Source organism: Drosophila erecta, unplaced genomic scaffold (genome assembly GCF_003286155.1).
Source record: "Drosophila erecta strain 14021-0224.00,06,07 unplaced genomic scaffold, DereRS2 tig00000055-arrow-pilon, whole genome shotgun sequence".
NCBI lineage: Eukaryota > Metazoa > Arthropoda > Insecta > Diptera > Drosophilidae > Drosophila > Drosophila erecta.
The window spans coordinates 6,275,722-6,293,089 of NW_020825200.1; the positions used below are offsets into that span (position 1 = coordinate 6,275,722).

Sequence of the window (17,368 nt, forward strand, 5' to 3'; positions counted from 1 at the left end):
ATCTGTAATGTTCGCATACGTAACTTTTGAAAACCTAAACCTTGTTTAGTAAAAAGCTTCGTAGGCTTCACCATAATCAGCGAGTTGGATCCCAAAAGTTGTAGTAAGTTTAGAAAACTTGTTTTGAAATACCGCTCAGTGCATATAGGGTTACAACGCAGTGGGTACGTTGCATTTCGTTAAGCCTTCACATCGTCATATCGATTGAATTGCTGTAGTGAAGTTATCGACAATCTATCGGTTCGGTTTTCAGCCCTATCACGTAAGGTCATATTAATTTTTCAATCCGCCCAGTTGGACGTTTGGACAGTTTCCTTCCTCGCGCCGGTCGATAATGTTGGCCAACTAACACCGACCTGTAGCACGTCACCCGTAACAAGAACCTAGAACCGCAACCAGTCCAACTGTCCAAGATGGGCCAGAAAGTTTCGCGCACCGACTTCGAGTGGGTGTACACGGAGGAGCCGCACGCCTCGCGGCGCAAGATCATTCTGGAGAAGTACCCGCAGATCAAGAAGCTGTTTGGCCACGACCCCAACTTCAAGTGGGTGGCCGGCGCTATGGTGCTCGTCCAGATCCTGGCGCTGTTCGTCGTGAAGGAACTGTCGTGGTCGTGGCTCATCGTGGCCGCCTACTGCTTCGGGGGCATCGTCAACCACTCGCTAATGCTGGCCGTGCACGAGATCTCGCACAATCTGGCCTTTGGACACAGCCGGCCCATGCACAACCGGATACTGGGCTTCATCTGCAACCTGCCCATCGGGCTGCCAATGAGCATTTCCTTCAAGAAGTACCACCTGGAACATCACCGGTACGTGCCAATCGGTTCGAATTCATGCCCTACACCCCACCCTCACGCACACATGGGTATTAATACTTTTCTCTGGTTACAAGGGCGTAGTCACACAGTAAACAGCGAAAACACCATCCCATTGGTCGACAGGGGGCTGTTTGAATTTGTTCATTACAAAGCCGGCTTGTGTGGCCCAACACTGTCCGCTCTCTATTGGGTTTCACGTGAATTTTTCCCGCAAACTTGTGAATCAGTTTTCATGTTGTTCCATTTTGCCGGGCGTTCGTTCGAGTGCGTCTTAATTGCGCCGATTAGATAAGGCTGTAGTTATATGTGTATCCGAATAGGCGCTGAATTGGTCACGTAGCTCAGTGATTTGCCACTCGACTTCCCGGCTGTAAGTCGAGTTCAGTTGAGTCACCGCGTCGCTTTCCGCAAAATAGTTCCCAAAGATTTTTCAATATGATTTTATGACTGTTGTTTATGTTTACGGTCACCCACATTCACTAAGTTTCTAGTCACAGATAGCGTTTATCTTATCGCTCAGGTGCACCATTGGCCGGATCATTGATTGTCGTTCAACAAAGTCCCAATCCCAATCCGAATGTTCGCTCCTGAGTCCCAACTAAGTCTAAAATAAATCCTGTAGTTGATATCCAACAAACCATTTACTTTCTCGATGACTATCAGCATTCTAAAATGTCATATAATTATAACGTTTATTTTGTCCTTTCAGTTACCAAGGTGATGAGGCAATTGACACGGACATACCCACACTGCTGGAGGCGCGCCTGTTTGACACCACATTTGGAAAGTTTCTGTGGGTGTGCCTGCAGCCGTTCTTCTACATTTTCCGTCCACTGGTGATTAACCCGAAGCCCCCAAATCGCCTGGAAATTATTAACACCGTGGTGCAGCTGACTTTCAACGCCCTGATCGTTTACTTCTTGGGCTGGAAACCCCTGGCCTATCTGCTGATCGGTAGTATTCTCGCCATGGGACTGCACCCGGTGGCCGGACACTTTATCTCGGAGCATTACATGTTCGCCAAGGGCTTCGAGACCTACTCTTACTACGGTCCGCTCAACTGGATCACCTTTAATGTGGGCTACCACAACGAGCATCACGACTTCCCGGCGGTGCCCGGCTCCAGGCTGCCAGAGGTTAAGCGCATCGCCAAGGAATTCTACGAAACAATGCCACAGCACACCAGCTGGACCCGGGTTCTTTACGACTTCATCATGGACCCAGCAGTGGGACCTTACGCACGCGTCAAGCGACGCCAGCGCGGCCTGGCCTCCTAGGCCATCGATGCTATTCAAGGTTTCATGCCATGAATGTAATCTCAGCGTTAGACCTAAAGCGGCTTTTTTATGTATATATACAACGTAGAGACATTTACAGCGGATGCAGAAGAAATAAGGGGAACAACCACAAGCACACAGCGCCAGCTAATCGCTGTGATTAGATAAAGGTACTCAGACACTTGCAGCGGCTGATATGAACAATTACGTGGATATAGATTTTGGTATTAATGCTAGAGTGTGAGCTTCGTTAGGTTCGTTGGCCTAACTGAGAGACACTATTGAGCGCTTTAATTAATTGTTACCTCATAAATTGGAAAGCCTGTTAAACCTAGTGTGTAATATTTGTCCTATTATACTATTGTCTTAGTATTTTCGATACATATTTATATTGCTTTCAAATCATTATGTGCAGACTCGATTTGGTGTGATTATTCCTTATCGCCACCCCGGCCAACAGCAAGCCACTAATCAAGCAACCAACTACTATTTTTGATAAACTCTTGAAACTGTTACCTAAGAATAAAGTCTAACTAATTTGCCGGGGTGGCTGCATGTACAGAATACACTTTAAACTTGTAAGCAAAATAATGCAATAAATAATAACATCGTATTTGTAACGACTCTGTGACCAATTAAACTTTTTGAAGCTTGAAAAGTTATTGCTAACGACGATTGCATGTCGCACGTCATGTGGGCACATAGCTATCAACTGATCATAATAATTTCGATAAGCACCTGTGGAACGACATGGTGGCAATTCGGTTATATGAATTGCTTGCTAGATAATTGCCGGACCCTGGAGAATTCGCCTTTAAACTGGACACTTAGGAGATGGAGCATGTTTTCCTGCTTTCACACCAAACTATGTACGCTTTAATTAGTTAATCTAGCCTTCTGTGTTATCTTTACTGCGGTGTATCATCCATGCGACAAATCAATCTACGAGCTCTTGAAAAGATTTGGTCTTTGAAGTTTTAGTTAGTCAGTCCTAATCTACGGAGAACCCTATAGCTATGTATACATATTACTATCATGCATATCAATTCTTGGGAATTCTTTGCTTAACATTTATTCAGTGTATTTTCAGCTGAATGAGTAATGTCCACATGCCGTAGACGTGGATCACAGTGCATCCCTTTTATAAGAAGGCTAGTTCTTGAAATACCTACCATTAGCACGATCGAAATAACTGACAGCGACACACGGGTTCTTTTAAATACTATTTATATATAATTTATTTAAATTATAGAATTATATATTTTGTTGGGGGAAGGTATCGTGAGGGCAAATGTTTTTTATATTTTTGGATCATTCATTGAAATCAATCGTACATTACTGCTTAATGAAATAAAATTATTATCCTTAATATGTTTAGGGCTCTGTTTTGTTTCCGTTAACGTTTATCTTGGGTTGCTTGCAATTAGAACCTGCACATTTGTCAGCTTGAGTTATTTATACACATTTAAAAAATGATTTTACAAAGTGTTTTTCGTTTTTTTGTCTGCTTTTTCAATTGCATAATTCACTGTGTTTATTGTTGTACGTTAATATTACCAAGATGTTTTGCAATTTTTTTGTAATTTTTTTTTCTGTTTTGTAATTTGTATTTACTTCCACGTTGCTGGATTTCTAGTCAACTTACTAATTATAAATTAAAAATTATACACTTTTCATTGTATTTTAAATGTAAACTTAAATGTATACTGAATTTTTGTTTTGTATGATCGTTTTATTAACAGGATTTTATTTTCGTTTTTTTTGCTGTTGTTTGTTTGTTTCTTTAATATTTTTAATGGGGATAAACAAGAACATACAAAGAAAGGAGAGTCTACAAGGCGCCACGCGTAAAAGTGGAAGATTCTTAATGTTTGAGGGTTTTTGCTCGCAACCTTAAGTAAACAAAAATGTACAAAAGTAAAACGAGAGTCGCCTTCGCCTTCCGTTAGGGGGAAAAGTAAAATAAAGCGCAAGAAAACTTCGCGTGCGCATTGAACCAAAACTCGAGAGGCGAACACAAAAAGTGAATTAAATTAACAAAAACTAAGAATAGCAGGTAATGGTAAAATATATTATAAAATTAAAAGAACGTTTAACGAACGTAAAAATGGGCTGAATTGTACAAAAACAAATAGTTGTGTTGCTTTGTTTGCATTTCTTCTCTTTTACTTAATTAATAATCCCTATTCTTGATTCTTACTTTCCTTTTGTTTTGTTTTTTGTTGTTCTTTTTTTTTTGTTTTTGTTTTTTTTTTTGTGTTTAGGTCGTTTTCAAATGTGTTTTACGTTGTGGATGCGTAAATATAGCGATAATTGGTAAATATGTACTACAAAAACTCTCAAGTGACTTTACTAAACTTAGTAAATACCGGTAGACGGCCTTTATCGGGTGTTTAGTAGTACATCATGCGTAAAACACAATCGGCTGTTACTGCAAAATCTAAAACTTATCGACCCGGCAACTCCTGAACTCTATACTTTACTCTACCGCGCCGATTGCACCGCCCGCTGCTTTCCCGGCGTCGTCGTGGACGCTACGCTCATACTGTGACCGGAGCCCTGTGTTCCGATGGCTACCGTCTTGGTGCATCGGATGCAGATATAGTCGTCGTCCGGCTTTATCTGGCTGCGATTGAGGCCCACACAGTACATGTGAAACCATTCGTTGCAGCCGCCGTCGCACTGCACCCAGTCCACCTCTCGCCCGGTGGGCTTGTGGCAGTTCTCCGCCCGGCACTCCTCCTCGTCGTCCTCTTGCGCCGCCTGCTGAGACCGTGGCGCGTGCTTCTTTTGACCGACAGTCGAGTTAGTGCCTCCAGTGGCTGCTCCCTGGGCGCTGGTAGTGTTGCTGTTGATGTTGGTACTGCTGTTGCTATTGTTCGTGTTGTTATTATTATTATTGTTGTTGTTGGTGGTGGCGGTTGTAGAGGTGCGCTTGCGCTTTTTGTGCGTCGAGCCGGGTGTGGGCGTAGTCGTCGCAGAATTGCCACCAACTGATCCAGTACTGGAGTTCGTATTACCGCCGTTGGCCTGCTTGTTCTCGGCATCGGCATCCGCACCCGGTGTTGTCGATGCTGCTGGCGATGCCTTAGCATCGCTCTTGCGACCCGCTGCCGCTGATCCCTTCTTGCCCGGCGTCTGCTTCGGTGTGTTCTGCTTCTTGCGCGGCACGACTGAGTTGCCGCTGGCGTCGTTGGAGCGCCTCTTCTTGTTGCGTCCGCTGTTGCTCGCAGATCCCGTTGCCCCACCACTGTTGCTGTTGCTATTGGGACTATTTTGTACCATCAGACTATCGTTTGAGTCTTCGGCGCCGGATGTGGGCAGCGGATTTGGTTGCTGTTGCCGCTGACGCTGCATGTACTGGACAACTCGCTCCATGGCCTCCGCTTGCAGCAAGGTAGGCGGCATCGTTTCTAGAATTCGCCACAGTTCTTGCGTTTCGTCTAAGGATACCTCTAACAGGTCGCCCTCCATCATCAGGTCAAGCAAATTTTCAATTTCACTGTCGGACAGCAGCTTGAGGAGATCGGAGTTGACGGTGGAGGTCGCGGGAACGGTACGTGGCTCATCTTCATCGTTGCTAAAGTTGTCTTCGACGATTCGAAGACGGCATTCATCGTCGTCGTCATCGTCATCCGCATCGGACTCTGTGGAACCACTTGCCTCTTTCGTCAGGCTGCCACGTCGACGTGGCTTTCGTGGACTACTGATATTGCCCACCCCTGATCCTCCTTCGGAGCGCCGCTTTTGCTGCTGCTGAGCCAGAATCGCTTCTTGGGCCGCACTGACGTCAGGACTGCTAAGAGCCTTCCTGGCCCGATCCTGCCAATTCATCGCACGCTCCGCCAGGCAACGCAACGCTTCGTCTTCGGGCAAACGGATGGGCAGTTGCTGCAACTGGACGAGTAGCGGAAGGATGGTTTCTAGGCGCGGTCGCTTCGAGCGCACACAGCTCGGGCATAGCCACTTCGGTCGATTCGTACCTGGTCCTGATCCCCCATTAACAATTCCATTCTGATGTGCGGTTGAGGGCGGTGGGACGCAGTCCTCGTGAAACCAATCGCGGCACAACTGACAATTGAACATTAAGTTTCGGAACTCGGACTTGCACAGGCAGAACATATCGCGCATAGGGTTTTTGCTTAAGTTTTGTCGTCGAAGCTCGCGCATATCCAGCAGCTCCTGCTCCTCAGCGTGCTTGAAGCTGGCCACAATCTCCGCTGGATTTTTCTCTTTCAGAAAATCATCCTGCATAACAAAATATATACAAATTATTGAACGGTATGGTTTAGAATTGTAGGGTCATAATTACCTGGAAGCGCGGCTTGAGATCCGAGTCTATATTGATGGCGTCCGACCGGGGCATGAGAACCTCTAAGAGCGTATAGAAGGTGCCCTTCTTAAGGAAGGCACACGCTGTGTTGTCCTTCCATTGATGTGCACTGTTTAGGTGTCCCTGCATGCGGCTCAGCTCCTCCAGCTGAATGGGTATGTTCATGCCGCGCTCGATCATTGCCTCCAGTGTGTGGCAATATGTGACGTGGTTGTTTTGCTGTAGCTGCTCAACGGCCCGTAGCCACTCACGCGCCTTTCGCAGTGCATCCTTCAACAGTCCGTGCGAAGGCACTTGACCATTGATGTCGGAGGCCGATTTCAAGAACTGCTCGATTTCGCCCAACTCGTGCTGTTGAGTCAGTCGTCGGAAATACTTGGCCGCCTGCGATTCCCAGGCTTCGATATCGGCACCGATCTGTTGCAATTTACGCATCTCCTTGTCGACATACGGATCCGTGGGATCAAGGTCAGCAGCCGCCATGTGCAGCAGATTCTTCACGTCTTGGTAGGTCAGCTTCGAGCTGGTCTCCCTCAATCCCTGCGAGCGCTTGTACCACTTGCACTGCTTCAGTCGCTTCTGTAGTTGGTCGAGCTGTTGCAGTTCGATGCGCAAGGAGCTACCTTCGTTTATTAACGTTTCGAGCTCACTCTCCTCCAGCGACTCGAGCGATAACAGCAGCTGGCCCTCGGATCGCTCCACAAACTGTTTTCCCAAAACAAGCAGCTCTCGCACCGAAGCGCCCTCGTCAATGATGCAGCAGAGATTATCGATTTCTTGAACGAACAGCTCTAGCTCCTCCATGGTTAGCTTGTACTGAGCAGCTTCCTGGTTGTGGTCCGAGCGAGTTCGCACCTGATAAATGGATATAGAATTAGAGGTAAGCTAATTTAGGCGGATATTTGGCTAGCGTATAAACAAATAAGTGGCAAGATATCATAATAAGATATTACAAAGTGTAGAATAGGTGAACTAACCTTATTGATGCCCAGTTGTTGTATGACTGTGACGCATTTCTCTGCCTCGACGGCCGCTGCATTAAGCCGATCGATGAGCAGCGAGGAGGGGAACTTTTTCGTCTCAGCCTCCTTGCACAACTCCTGCAGTTCCTGCAGGGTCACCGAGGTGGGTGTATGTGCATCGACTATGTCACGGCAACGTGAAAGCCATCGCTCGAAGCTGTGCGCCTTCACCTTCAGTTTCTGCAGCATCAGCGGCATCTCGTCCAGTGTATAGCGATATATCAGGGTGTGCTTCTCAGGAGCACAGCCGCAGAGCACTGTGTAGTGGCGCAGACAGACAATCAACTTGTCGTTGCACTCGCAGGCCACCGCCGACAGGAAGCACGTGGTGTTGCACTCTTGGCAATGGCGCTCATCGTCGTTCACCAGCTCGAAGGCGCGACGTTCAGCGCGGGTGACGCCCCACTCTAGAAGTGATTTGCGCAGTTTCTTCTCCGTGTCGACCATTTCGGCCATGTCGATGTAGCAGGCAGTAGCGATGCCAAAGGTAAGCTTCGCTGGCTCCAGAGCCATCTTGCAGACGAGCTCGTCGTGCGAGAAGACACAGAAACGGCGGAGCATGGAATAGTGGTTAACACACTCGCGCCCCATCTTCAGCCAATCGGCTGGTGCAAAATTGACGGCCTCCGCGAAGTTATAGCCTTGGTTAAAGCCTGCATGATAGGCCCTGGGGAAGGTGATCACAAACTCGCCAGCATGCTGATCGGTGCGGAATACCGGTACACGATTGTTCATCAAAATGTTTGGGTTCATTATGGTCACCAGCTGGTGAAGCAGATCGGGCTGCGATGAAAAAAGTTCGGGAGCTGCCTGCTTCATGGTCTCTTCAAATTGTTCAGCACAGGACCCCGGAACACCGTACCAGGTTTTTGGTTCTCCCCAGTGAAGATAGTTGATGGAGTAGCTCCAGTGGTCCTCGTTGTGCCAGCAGAAGGCTGCGAAGCACATGCCCACATACATCCACGGAGCGTTCATGCCGCTAATGTCGGCGTTAATGTGGCCCAGAATAGAATCCTCCAGCAGCGGCAAATTGTTAAGGTTCCAGCTTGACTCTGCATACTCTTGGTCGCCCGGCAACAAATATAACGAGCTCTTAGTGGGAAACCCGGAGCCGTGATCCATTGTGTGCAAGTCCGCTCCATACTCGACGGTAACGTCTTCATCGATAGAAGATACGATGCGCCAAAACTCACGCTCCACCATCTCAGTGGGCACCAAGTGTACCGGCTTGCGGAAGTATTCTTGCTTGAACTGGTCAGCCATTTGGCCAAACTGCTGCAGAGTGTATTCCCTCTCGGCCTGCTCAAAACCAAACGCCTCCTGCGGTTTGCTTACTTCCTCGACGACGCAGCGCGGGCAAAGCCATTCGCCTAAAACGCATAAGAAGAAAATGTTTTTTTCGCATTAGTATATGAGACTCAATTGTAACTCTTTAATCTAGGTAATATAAAAAAAATGGCCTTTGTTTAAATAGTTTATTTTGTTGTAAGAACATTTAGGAAACTGTGTGTAAAGATTATTACCTTTGGGTATACTGGTCAGAGGCGGCAACAGGCAAAAGGTGTGGTAGCTGTCGTCGCAGCCATCGCAAAGCAGCATAGACTCCTCGACATCGCCGCGATTGCAGATGTGGCAAATGTACTTCATCAGTGGGTCTACGATTAGGGCTGGAGGCTCTCCGCCCTTCTTCTGGCTAGCTCCGCGAGTGTTTGCTGAAGTGCCAGTGGCCAATGGCGAGCCGCCGCTGTTAACAGCATTGAAGCTGCTGAGGAGATCCCTCTTAAATTCTTCCTTGGTCTCCGTCTTGACAAAGACGCCCGCGGATGGCTTTGTCGTTGGTGTGACGCCACTCAGGCCGCAGCTGGCATTGGAGTTACCGAAACGCTTAGAGCGGCGTGTGTTTGTCTCGTTGGGCGGCGCTATTTGCTGCCGTGTGGGAATTTCATGGGCTTTATAGTCGGTTCCGCTCCCATCCTCCAACTTGACGGGCGAGCCACCAGATCCAGACGAGGCTGCGTTGGGTCCTAGAACCTTTCCCGACGTGTATACCTCAAAGGGATGCAAGATGCGTTCGTAGTGCGCCTTCAGGGTGGCGCCCACACTTTTGCTGGAAGGGTACTGCATCCGGTTGGCCACCTTGGCCCACTTGCGATCCTTTGTGGTTTGCTCCATGCCCCCCTCCTCCTGCACGATGCGGTGCAGCGTGTACAAGTCAAGGGCCTTGCGCTCCACCATTGGGATCTTTAGCGAAGAGCCTTGCAGCTCCCAAAACTTTGCGATCTGATCAAGGAAGTTGAGTTTGACGCGCGTCTTGGCCTCCAGCTCATTCAGGCGCTGGACACGTGGCACGAAGCGTAGCTTGTCCACGTCCACCGCAAACGGCGGCGACCAGGTGGCCGGCGGCAGGATCTTTGCAATTCCGCACTTCTCAGCTATGGAGCGGATCTTGCTGATGTAGGCCAGCGGATTCTTGAACTCCTCAGTTGTGGGCCGGAAAACGGGGCACTCTGGCGGCGTATCGAAGTGGAACTCTTCGTTCTTTCCCTGGTCAAACTTGTTGGTGCTATGCGGCTGCGTGTGCACCGACTTCTTGTGCCCAGTGGGCGCAGGCGTGGGCGTGGGATGTGGACAGCTATTGTGGTACTTTTTGCTGGCTGACACACTGCTGCTGGCGTGATTCATGGGAACACTGGGCATAGGCCGTTCAATAACCGCCGGAGAGGCTCCTGGCGGAACATGGTTGTGAGATCCTGTTGCTCCTGCCGGGGTGACTGGGGTCGAGGGCTCGTCGTTGGCGTTGGACTTCTTTACGGACTCGCTTCCGCTATTGGTTCCGTTGCCCGTTGAGTTACGGGTGCGCAGGCGGCGTGCCGGAGTGGCTGTTCCGTTCGCGGATGCGCCGCCGGCGGATGATGTGCCGCTCCCGACTGCTCCGCCTCCGCCGCCGGAGTTGGCGGCCGTCGTGTTGTCCGCCTCAGTCTTGGCGGACATGGCTTTAAGATGAGTTCAGATTCGATTTATTGCGCTCGGTTCTAAAATGGAGAAAGTAGTTACGGATGAGTTCAGGAGTTCACAACTTGGTAATATTAAATGCCCTTTGGACAGGTTGTTTTCGTTGCTAGGGTTGAAAGACCTGTCTCGGTTATTTAATTATTGTGGCAGCTCTGAGCCACACGCCTTGAAAGTTTACTTATTTTAGTTTATTTTCGCTTCAACTACAGTATTCATCAACTAAAGTTGCTCGTAAGCAAAGGCTTATTGACTGTTGTTTTATTTTTTATCGACCTAATTTATCAATTAAATTCGCCTTAATTACAACGTTATTTCCATTTGACTTTTAAGCCAGTGAAAGTTTATGTTTATTTGCAATAACTCAAGAAATGAGACATTTTTTGTGGTAGATGGCGATATTAGGTACTTCAGTTTTGATATAAGTAAGCATATTTCAACAGCTAGGGGTTACTTGTTGTTGGTTGTGCTATTATGGTGGCTTTTCAGATACACACACTCCCACCCCGCGTCCCTTGCATTAATTAACGAATCGTTGCCCCGTCGACAGATTTAGATTGGTTATTATCCACCGAGAACTGGCGTCGCTGTTGCACTTTTCTACCGCTCCTATTGATCGGATAGGGAACCCCTGTGGCCCACTGTATCTACATCAAATCGCCGCACACCTGTGTGTGTGTGTGTTTGTATGTGTTTTGGTGCCTGCACTCAACCCTCGCAGGTAAACAAACATTTACGGAGGTGAAAACACGACTTTGCGACGGTGCAAGTGCAACGCTTACTTCGATTGCGAGGTTGTATCCCGTGCCGCCGGCGGGATCGCAGGACGGGCAACTGGACTGGACCTAGGTAACTGCACCTAGTAATGCCCTTCTCGCATGCTTACTTCTCCCGAGGAGTAATAGGTAGAGAGTGAGAGAGAGCGAGAATGCAGCGGCGATTAGCCAGCAGCACTGAATTTGTTGCATACAAAAGTGGAGCACGCCAATACAGGCACAACCCCGGACACGAACAGGGGGGATTTCCTGGCCGTGTGTATGTATAACATAGCGACCAATAAACTTACAAATTCAATAGGGAACATGTATACACCGAGTGTGTACAAGGGGATTATACGCATTGTATTCAAAACATTCTGCACACAGGACCTTCACACACACACGCGCACGCACACATACACTGAGCAAAAGGTGAAAGCTGCTATTTTTCCGAATTCAGCTGACGAAATCCAGAAGCGGAAACGAAGCCATGTTGAAATTCGCTGCCAACTTCAACTTCCGGCTGGAGTTCCCAACTGATTTTTCGCGTTTGTCAGCTAGACAAAAGGAAGCCGCCGGGGCAGAGCTTTGCTTTGGTGGTTGTTGTGCCGCACACACACTCTCGCCCGAATGTGGGGCGCCACGGCCACCGCTGCCACCACCAAAAAGGGAGTAAAAGTGGGTGGGCAATGTGTGCTTGCCTGACTGACTGGCAGTGCGTGTGTGAGTGTGTGTGTGTATAGTTTCCCGTGTGCTTGATCAGGAAGAGCCCGCTCTCTCCTAGAGAGAGCGAGATGAGCGACGACGAGTACCGTTTTTGTGTATCAAGTGAGCAAAGTACATCGGCGGCAGCGACGCCGGCAGAGGCATGCTGCGTTTACTGCGCTGCTCGGGATAATGGGATATTATTTCTACGCGAATCCGTTCCAAATCAAAATCGGTGGATTACGATTTCGGATTATTGATTGGGGTGCACGGCGTGGCAAGTGTCGTTTTTCAAACTGCAACCAGCTGTTCGCTGTTATTGCTATTGTTTTGGGGTGCGGGGGAAACTGATTTCCTGTTCTGCGACCGCCGATCGCTCGGAAAAGCAGCCTAAGCCGAAAGCTTCTTTTATATAATTTCCATTTTCAGCCGCGCACACACACCCGCACGCAGCTTACACGGGCACAAACAAACAGCTTACACGGACACGGGGCACGACGACAGACACAGGTACGCGAATACACAGGCACACACATTCGCACATCCGAGCATGTACATAAATATGGATGGATTGGGCGAAATTAGCACTGGATATATTGGTTACTTTCTAGCAGGAACGTAACTTTTTACGCATTTGCCCTGCCATATTGCACATTTCCAGCGGGGGGCGGGGAGCGGAAACAGAAAAGCTGAGCTGTTTTTTTTTTTTTTTTGGAAGGTGAATGCAGCACTGTACTTTTCGAAATAGTAACTCCCCGCGAATAGCCCAACTGGCGCTATATATCCACTATAAACTTGATGGCCCCAGTGGCATATGTACATATGTAGGTTTTCCAGGCGTGGGATCACAATATTTTTTGCTATGATGGCGACCGGGCAGCGACGCAACGCACTTTGCAGCGCTGTCGCTGCTCTGGTGGCGTATGCAATTGGTGCGCGATTTTCCGTCCGCGGATTTCCACCGTAATCTATTCCATGGGCGACGTGGTTCCTAACCTAGCCGCGAACTGCCATTAAATTCTGGCCGGATTTTCACAATTATTACGGATTTTCGGAGTCCCGATTGCGCTGCCAGCAGAGGGAACACACATACAAACATTTTCCACGGACTAGTGCGGGGGGTTGTTTTCGCTGTTGGCCAACGCAGAGTCTGCAATCCGCACTTTTCCTGATCTATATCCACCGACTTGGCCAGGTGGGCGTTTGCGTTTAGCTAGTTTATCGCTTTTCGCTGCTAATTAAACGTTTTCAGCCATCAGAAGTGCCCTCAAACTCACACACTGGCACGCATACACTCGCACTTGGCTGGGGTACTGGGCACCCTACACTGGGCAAAAACTCACTGTCGTCATAGGAAGTTGGGCCGCGCACGCTCGCTATGTGATCGAAATGAGTGTTCCATAAAACCACCGAGCACGGCGCTGGCGAGCTGGATTTAATGCGAATTTACTTTTCTGATTTCTTTCTCCGATGTCTGCGTTTTTTCCTGCTACATGTGTCCAGTGTGACCCGTCGTCGAAGTGCCAGAAACGCTGATTTGCCCCATTAAAGTTCGGAAAAATACCAGTCCCTGGCGGCGTTGTTCAGCACTGGCTTTCAAATCAAAATCACTTTCTTATCGGAGGTCGACGCATCGGATCCGTTCTTATCTCCGATCCACCCGTTTATTGTTTCGTACACGCATTGGAATCAAGAGCGCTTCGGTCAGAGGCATTACTCAGTCTAGCTGGCGACGCGATTAAAACTATGTCGGTTCACCGACAATTGTTTCAATGGGGATCCATCATGCATATACGCACGGTTAGTTTATCAATATTAATATTAATTAATAATTATTAATAATTAATTAATAATTATTATTAATATATTAATATTATTAATATTAATATTTTGCATGTGTGCAAAACATACTTGGCTTACAATTATATTAGGACAATGTGTGCTATATGGAACCGCTGTTAGCTTTTACACACTGAAGTTATGCCTTTGATAAATAACAAAACAAATAAACCTCTGTTGTGTCAACTATTTTGACAGTAACAAAAAGTTCAACAGATTTCTAGTACTGTAGATTTTTGGATAATCAAAAGTAATTCGTATTAACGAATTATTTTTGTTTTATTTTTTTTTGTTTCTGTAAAATTCATTGTTGATTCAATTGTGACTACAAAAACAAAATGAGCTGGAAGAACATCCATCCAAGTTTTAATGTGCATAAGCTTTGGACAAAATGGCGGTTTTGTAAGGGAACGGTAATATTTGTACCGTAGTCGCAGCGGTCACACTGCGTGATAAAAAAAGTGCAGTCACGGTCACACTGGCGAGCAGAATTTCATACGTTTTTGTTTCCTTTTGGCCATATTTATTATTGTTAAAATTGGAGCAATGCCAGCTGCTGTGCGCAAGTTCCGCCGCGAGACCAGTGAAATCAGCTGCTGCCTGAAGTACCTTCTGTTTTCCAGCAATGTGATCCTGTGGCTCTCGGCCCTGCTGGTCCTCTCCATTGGCATCTGGGCCTGGAGCGAGAAGGGCATGTTCCGCAACATTTATCGGCTGCACTTCATCGCCCTGGACCCGGCCTTCGTGCTCATTGTCCTGGGTGGCGTCACCTTCTTGCTGGGATTCATGGGCAGCGTGGGCGCCTTGCGCGAGAACACCTGCCTCCTGGGGGCGGTGGGTATTCCATTGTTAGTTGATTCCTCTTGATCCTGATCTTCTGGTTTCCGCTTGCAGTACGCCATCTTCCTGAGTGTCCTGCTTATCGCAGAGATCGGCTTTTGTGCCGTGGCCTTCGTGCTCAAGGACAAGGGTTGGGTGAGTTCGATTTGAAGGCCACTACTCAAGCGAACGACTACTAAGACTTACCTTTTCCAGATCAAAGACCAGGCCACCGAGGGACTGAAGGCCTTCATCCGCCACTATCGCGAGGACGCAGACCAGCAGAATCTCATTGACTGGATCCAGGAGGATTGGCTGCAGTGTTGCGGCATTGATGGCCCAAAGGACTGGGACAGCAACAACTACTTTAATTGCTCGTCCATCGCTATTGGCAGCAGGGAGGCGTGCGGGGTGCCCTTCTCCTGCTGCCGCCGGCGTCCCCAGGAGGTGATCAAAAACAAGCAATGCGGATACGATGTTCGAAAGGAAGGACACGTAAGTCTTCTAGTTGCTTTACCCTGTCTTTTCGCAAAATATTGTAAATTACCCACGAATTGTACGCATGCAGCCGGTGGATAGGAATATACATGAGCGTGGCTGCTTGCGCGCTGGCGAGGATTGGCTGGAGGCGCATCTTATTAGTGTGGCGATCGGTTGCGTGGCTCTGCTGATCCTGCAGGTGCAAAACACTGATTTCTATAGTCGTTGTGTATTTAGAATCTAGAAATTTTAACTTTGCTATTTTAGTTTAAATGAGCGGTTTTGCCAAATTTCGAAAACCTTGTACCCAATTTTCTGAAAAGCTTTCGCCGTGAATCAGTATCATTTTTTTGTATGTTTGAAAATGTGGTTTTAATTATTGCTTTGAACGTTGAGACTAACGAAATGTAGTTGCAACTTTATGTTTTATAATTTCTCACAGAATTTATTTATTTTTATATTTTGTTCTCTTTTCATGGACCTTTTATTTTCCTACCAGGAGTTGTCCAAAATAATCTATGAAAAGGGCTGTGTTCAAGCAGGCGAAGAATGGATGGATAACAACTTGATTATTATTTCCACTACTGTTATAGTTCTGATGTTTTTCCAGGTTTCTGTTTGATTTAATTATTTACCCCACTATGAAAATGCACATGATCATTCTAATAACGATACACTTTTTATAGATTTTGGGCATTTGCTTTGCTCAGAACCTGCGTGCCGATATCTACACTCAAAAATCAAAGTGGCACTGACAAATGGCTCTGCCTGCTCCAACGGCCATTTAGAAGGACACCCAAGGCGGCGAAGGATTTGGGGGAACTTCGAGGTAAGCAACGTGGAGCATCCACCAACTTCAAACAAGAATCTGTAACTACTCATCTACGCTCCGGTTCGTTAACTATACTATACATTCCTTGTAAACCCGCACTAGGGTGGATCGATTTGGATGCACGAAAATCGCTGGTAGAATCTAGTCCATGAACAATTCTTTACGCTATTGCCATTCGAACTATGTTCCGGAAATTACGATTGAACCTCCGCTTTTGATAAGAAAAACACAAATGCGTAAAAGCTGATTTCCGGGATATACGTTGCTTACCAGTACTGGCATAAAATGTTCATGGGTTAGATTTCACTTCCACGATTTATCTACTTTTTGCGTCCATAAACTCGACCCAGTTTAACCCATAATCCCTTTTATACTCAAGAGTACGCTATGTGTCTAACTAAAGCAAACGCATTCCGTCTTCGTGGACATTGACTAATATTAACTAGGTTGCCAAATTTGTTGCTGTTTTTACGTCGGCTTCCCTTTGCCCAAGAACAAATGAGAACAAAAAAAAAGCAAAACATTTTAAATAGATTTTCTAAACATTTTACAAGAAAGTGAAAGGAGGCATAGGAAAAATGAAAAAATTTATCTTGAAATGCAGCTGTGATATATTTTTAAAGAAAAGTATAGAGAAACCGAAATTAAATGCAACAATTTCCAACAAAACGAATGAACAAACCACGAATCTCAATCCTAAACTGAGCAAATACAACCTAGCACAACGTATTTTTGTCTTCAAAATAATAGTTATTTTTATAAGCGAAGAACAAAATGCAGTTCTGTGAAAATGTCAATATCACAGATCGAGAAATGGAAAAAGCAATACCACTTGCGTATTAATATTAATGAGCTTGAACTAAATTTATGCACAAATGGTTAGCTATACAGCATATGAATATATTTTTGCAACATGCAATTATAATTGAGTAACAAGTAAGTCAATTGCTGGTTTAATTGCTTAGAAGCGCACTTGTAACATGATTCACAAGGAAAACATTGATTCGCTCTTGTACCTTTTTAAATCTATATTGCAAAGAGACGTAGTATTCAGTGACTCTGATGTTAGTATTATTTATACATTTTCGCAAACATTCTAATCAAAAGTAATGAAGATTATAAACGCCACTGCCCCGAACAGAGTATTACATTTCTGTGTTCTCCAAATAGCTGGAAGGTCCAATGAACTGTCACTTGAATAACTTTAGATAACCGCCAATCTTAGTCAGATTAAAAATATAACTAATTTAACTAACAGTATCCAACCGTTTTCCTAAACTGTTTAAAACTCTATGAACTCAGTCTGCAAACGTATATTTATAAAACAGTTCATACTTTTATTGCTGTTCAATATTTAATCGAAACTCAACGCCTGCATTGCTGTAATGCTCAAAAGGACAGATAAGGATAGATAAAATGCTTTTACCTAAATACCATAAGTACATTGCATGTTATTAATGATACAAAATAAGCC

The 17,368-nt window shown here is 46.4% G+C and overlaps 3 protein-coding genes across 9 annotated transcripts; 2 read left to right on the forward strand and 1 right to left on the reverse strand.

Moving 5' to 3' along the window:
• The first annotated feature begins 234 nt into the window (after positions 1 to 234).
• LOC6540675 (sphingolipid delta(4)-desaturase DES1) lies at positions 235 to 2,710 on the forward strand. Of its 2 annotated transcripts, none has more exons than XM_001968838.3 (2): positions 235 to 811; positions 1,530 to 2,710. In XM_001968838.3, the coding sequence occupies exons 1-2, from the start codon at positions 414 to 416 to the stop codon at positions 2,095 to 2,097; spliced, it is 966 nt and encodes a 321-aa protein (XP_001968874.1). In that variant the 5' UTR covers positions 235 to 413; the 3' UTR covers positions 2,098 to 2,710. The 2 variants fall into 2 exon arrangements, with proteins under 2 accessions (XP_001968874.1, XP_026835056.1); XM_026979255.1 differs by lacking the exon at positions 235 to 811 and adding an exon at positions 1,148 to 1,190.
• Positions 2,711 to 3,917: 1,207 nt separating this feature from the next.
• On the reverse strand, positions 3,918 to 13,510 carry LOC6540673 (lysine-specific demethylase lid). 4 transcript variants are annotated; one of them, XM_015159608.2, is made up of 5 exons: positions 13,375 to 13,510; positions 8,976 to 10,484; positions 7,408 to 8,822; positions 6,410 to 7,285; positions 3,918 to 6,345 (listed from the first exon to the last, which is right to left on the reverse strand). In XM_015159608.2, the coding sequence occupies exons 2-5, from the start codon at positions 10,441 to 10,443 to the stop codon at positions 4,582 to 4,584; spliced, it is 5,523 nt and encodes a 1,840-aa protein (XP_015015094.1). In that variant the 5' UTR covers positions 10,444 to 10,484; positions 13,375 to 13,510; the 3' UTR covers positions 3,918 to 4,581. The 4 variants fall into 4 exon arrangements, with proteins under 4 accessions (XP_015015094.1, XP_026834135.1, XP_001968875.1 ...); XM_026978334.1 differs by having other exon boundaries at positions 13,202 to 13,497; XM_001968839.3 differs by having other exon boundaries at positions 13,268 to 13,496.
• A 694-nt stretch (positions 13,511 to 14,204) lies between these two features.
• Positions 14,205 to 16,468, forward strand: LOC6540669 (tetraspanin-17). Of its 3 annotated transcripts, XM_001968840.3 has the most exons (6): positions 14,205 to 14,597; positions 14,658 to 14,738; positions 14,799 to 15,077; positions 15,151 to 15,261; positions 15,562 to 15,672; positions 15,749 to 16,468. In XM_001968840.3, exons 1-6 carry the CDS (start codon positions 14,310 to 14,312, stop codon positions 15,815 to 15,817), a joined length of 939 nt encoding a protein of 312 aa, XP_001968876.1. In that variant the 5' UTR covers positions 14,205 to 14,309; the 3' UTR covers positions 15,818 to 16,468. The 3 variants fall into 3 exon arrangements, with proteins under 3 accessions (XP_001968876.1, XP_015015359.1, XP_026834714.1); XM_015159873.2 differs by lacking the exon at positions 15,562 to 15,672; XM_026978913.1 differs by lacking the exon at positions 15,151 to 15,261.
• The last annotated feature ends 900 nt before the right edge of the window (positions 16,469 to 17,368 follow it).

Coding starts and splice junctions, on each gene's coding strand:
- LOC6540675 (XM_001968838.3), top strand. CDS start 414: ATGGGCCAGAAAGTTTCGCGCACCGACTTCGAGTGGGTGTACACGGAG. Junction 812..1,529: donor TACCACCTGGAACATCACCG/GTACGTGCCAAT, acceptor TTGTCCTTTCAG/TTACCAAGGTGATGAGGCAA.
- LOC6540673 (XM_015159608.2), bottom strand. CDS start 10,443: ATGTCCGCCAAGACTGAGGCGGACAACACGACGGCCGCCAACTCCGGC. Junction 8,823..8,975: donor TCTGACCAGTATACCCAAAG/GTAATAATCTTT, acceptor TATGCGTTTTAG/GCGAATGGCTTTGCCCGCGC. Junction 6,346..6,409: donor ATCTCAAGCCGCGCTTCCAG/GTAATTATGACC, acceptor TTTGTTATGCAG/GATGATTTTCTGAAAGAGAA.
- LOC6540669 (XM_001968840.3), top strand. CDS start 14,310: ATGCCAGCTGCTGTGCGCAAGTTCCGCCGCGAGACCAGTGAAATCAGC. Junction 14,598..14,657: donor ACACCTGCCTCCTGGGGGCG/GTGGGTATTCCA, acceptor TTCCGCTTGCAG/TACGCCATCTTCCTGAGTGT. Junction 14,739..14,798: donor TGCTCAAGGACAAGGGTTGG/GTGAGTTCGATT, acceptor TACCTTTTCCAG/ATCAAAGACCAGGCCACCGA.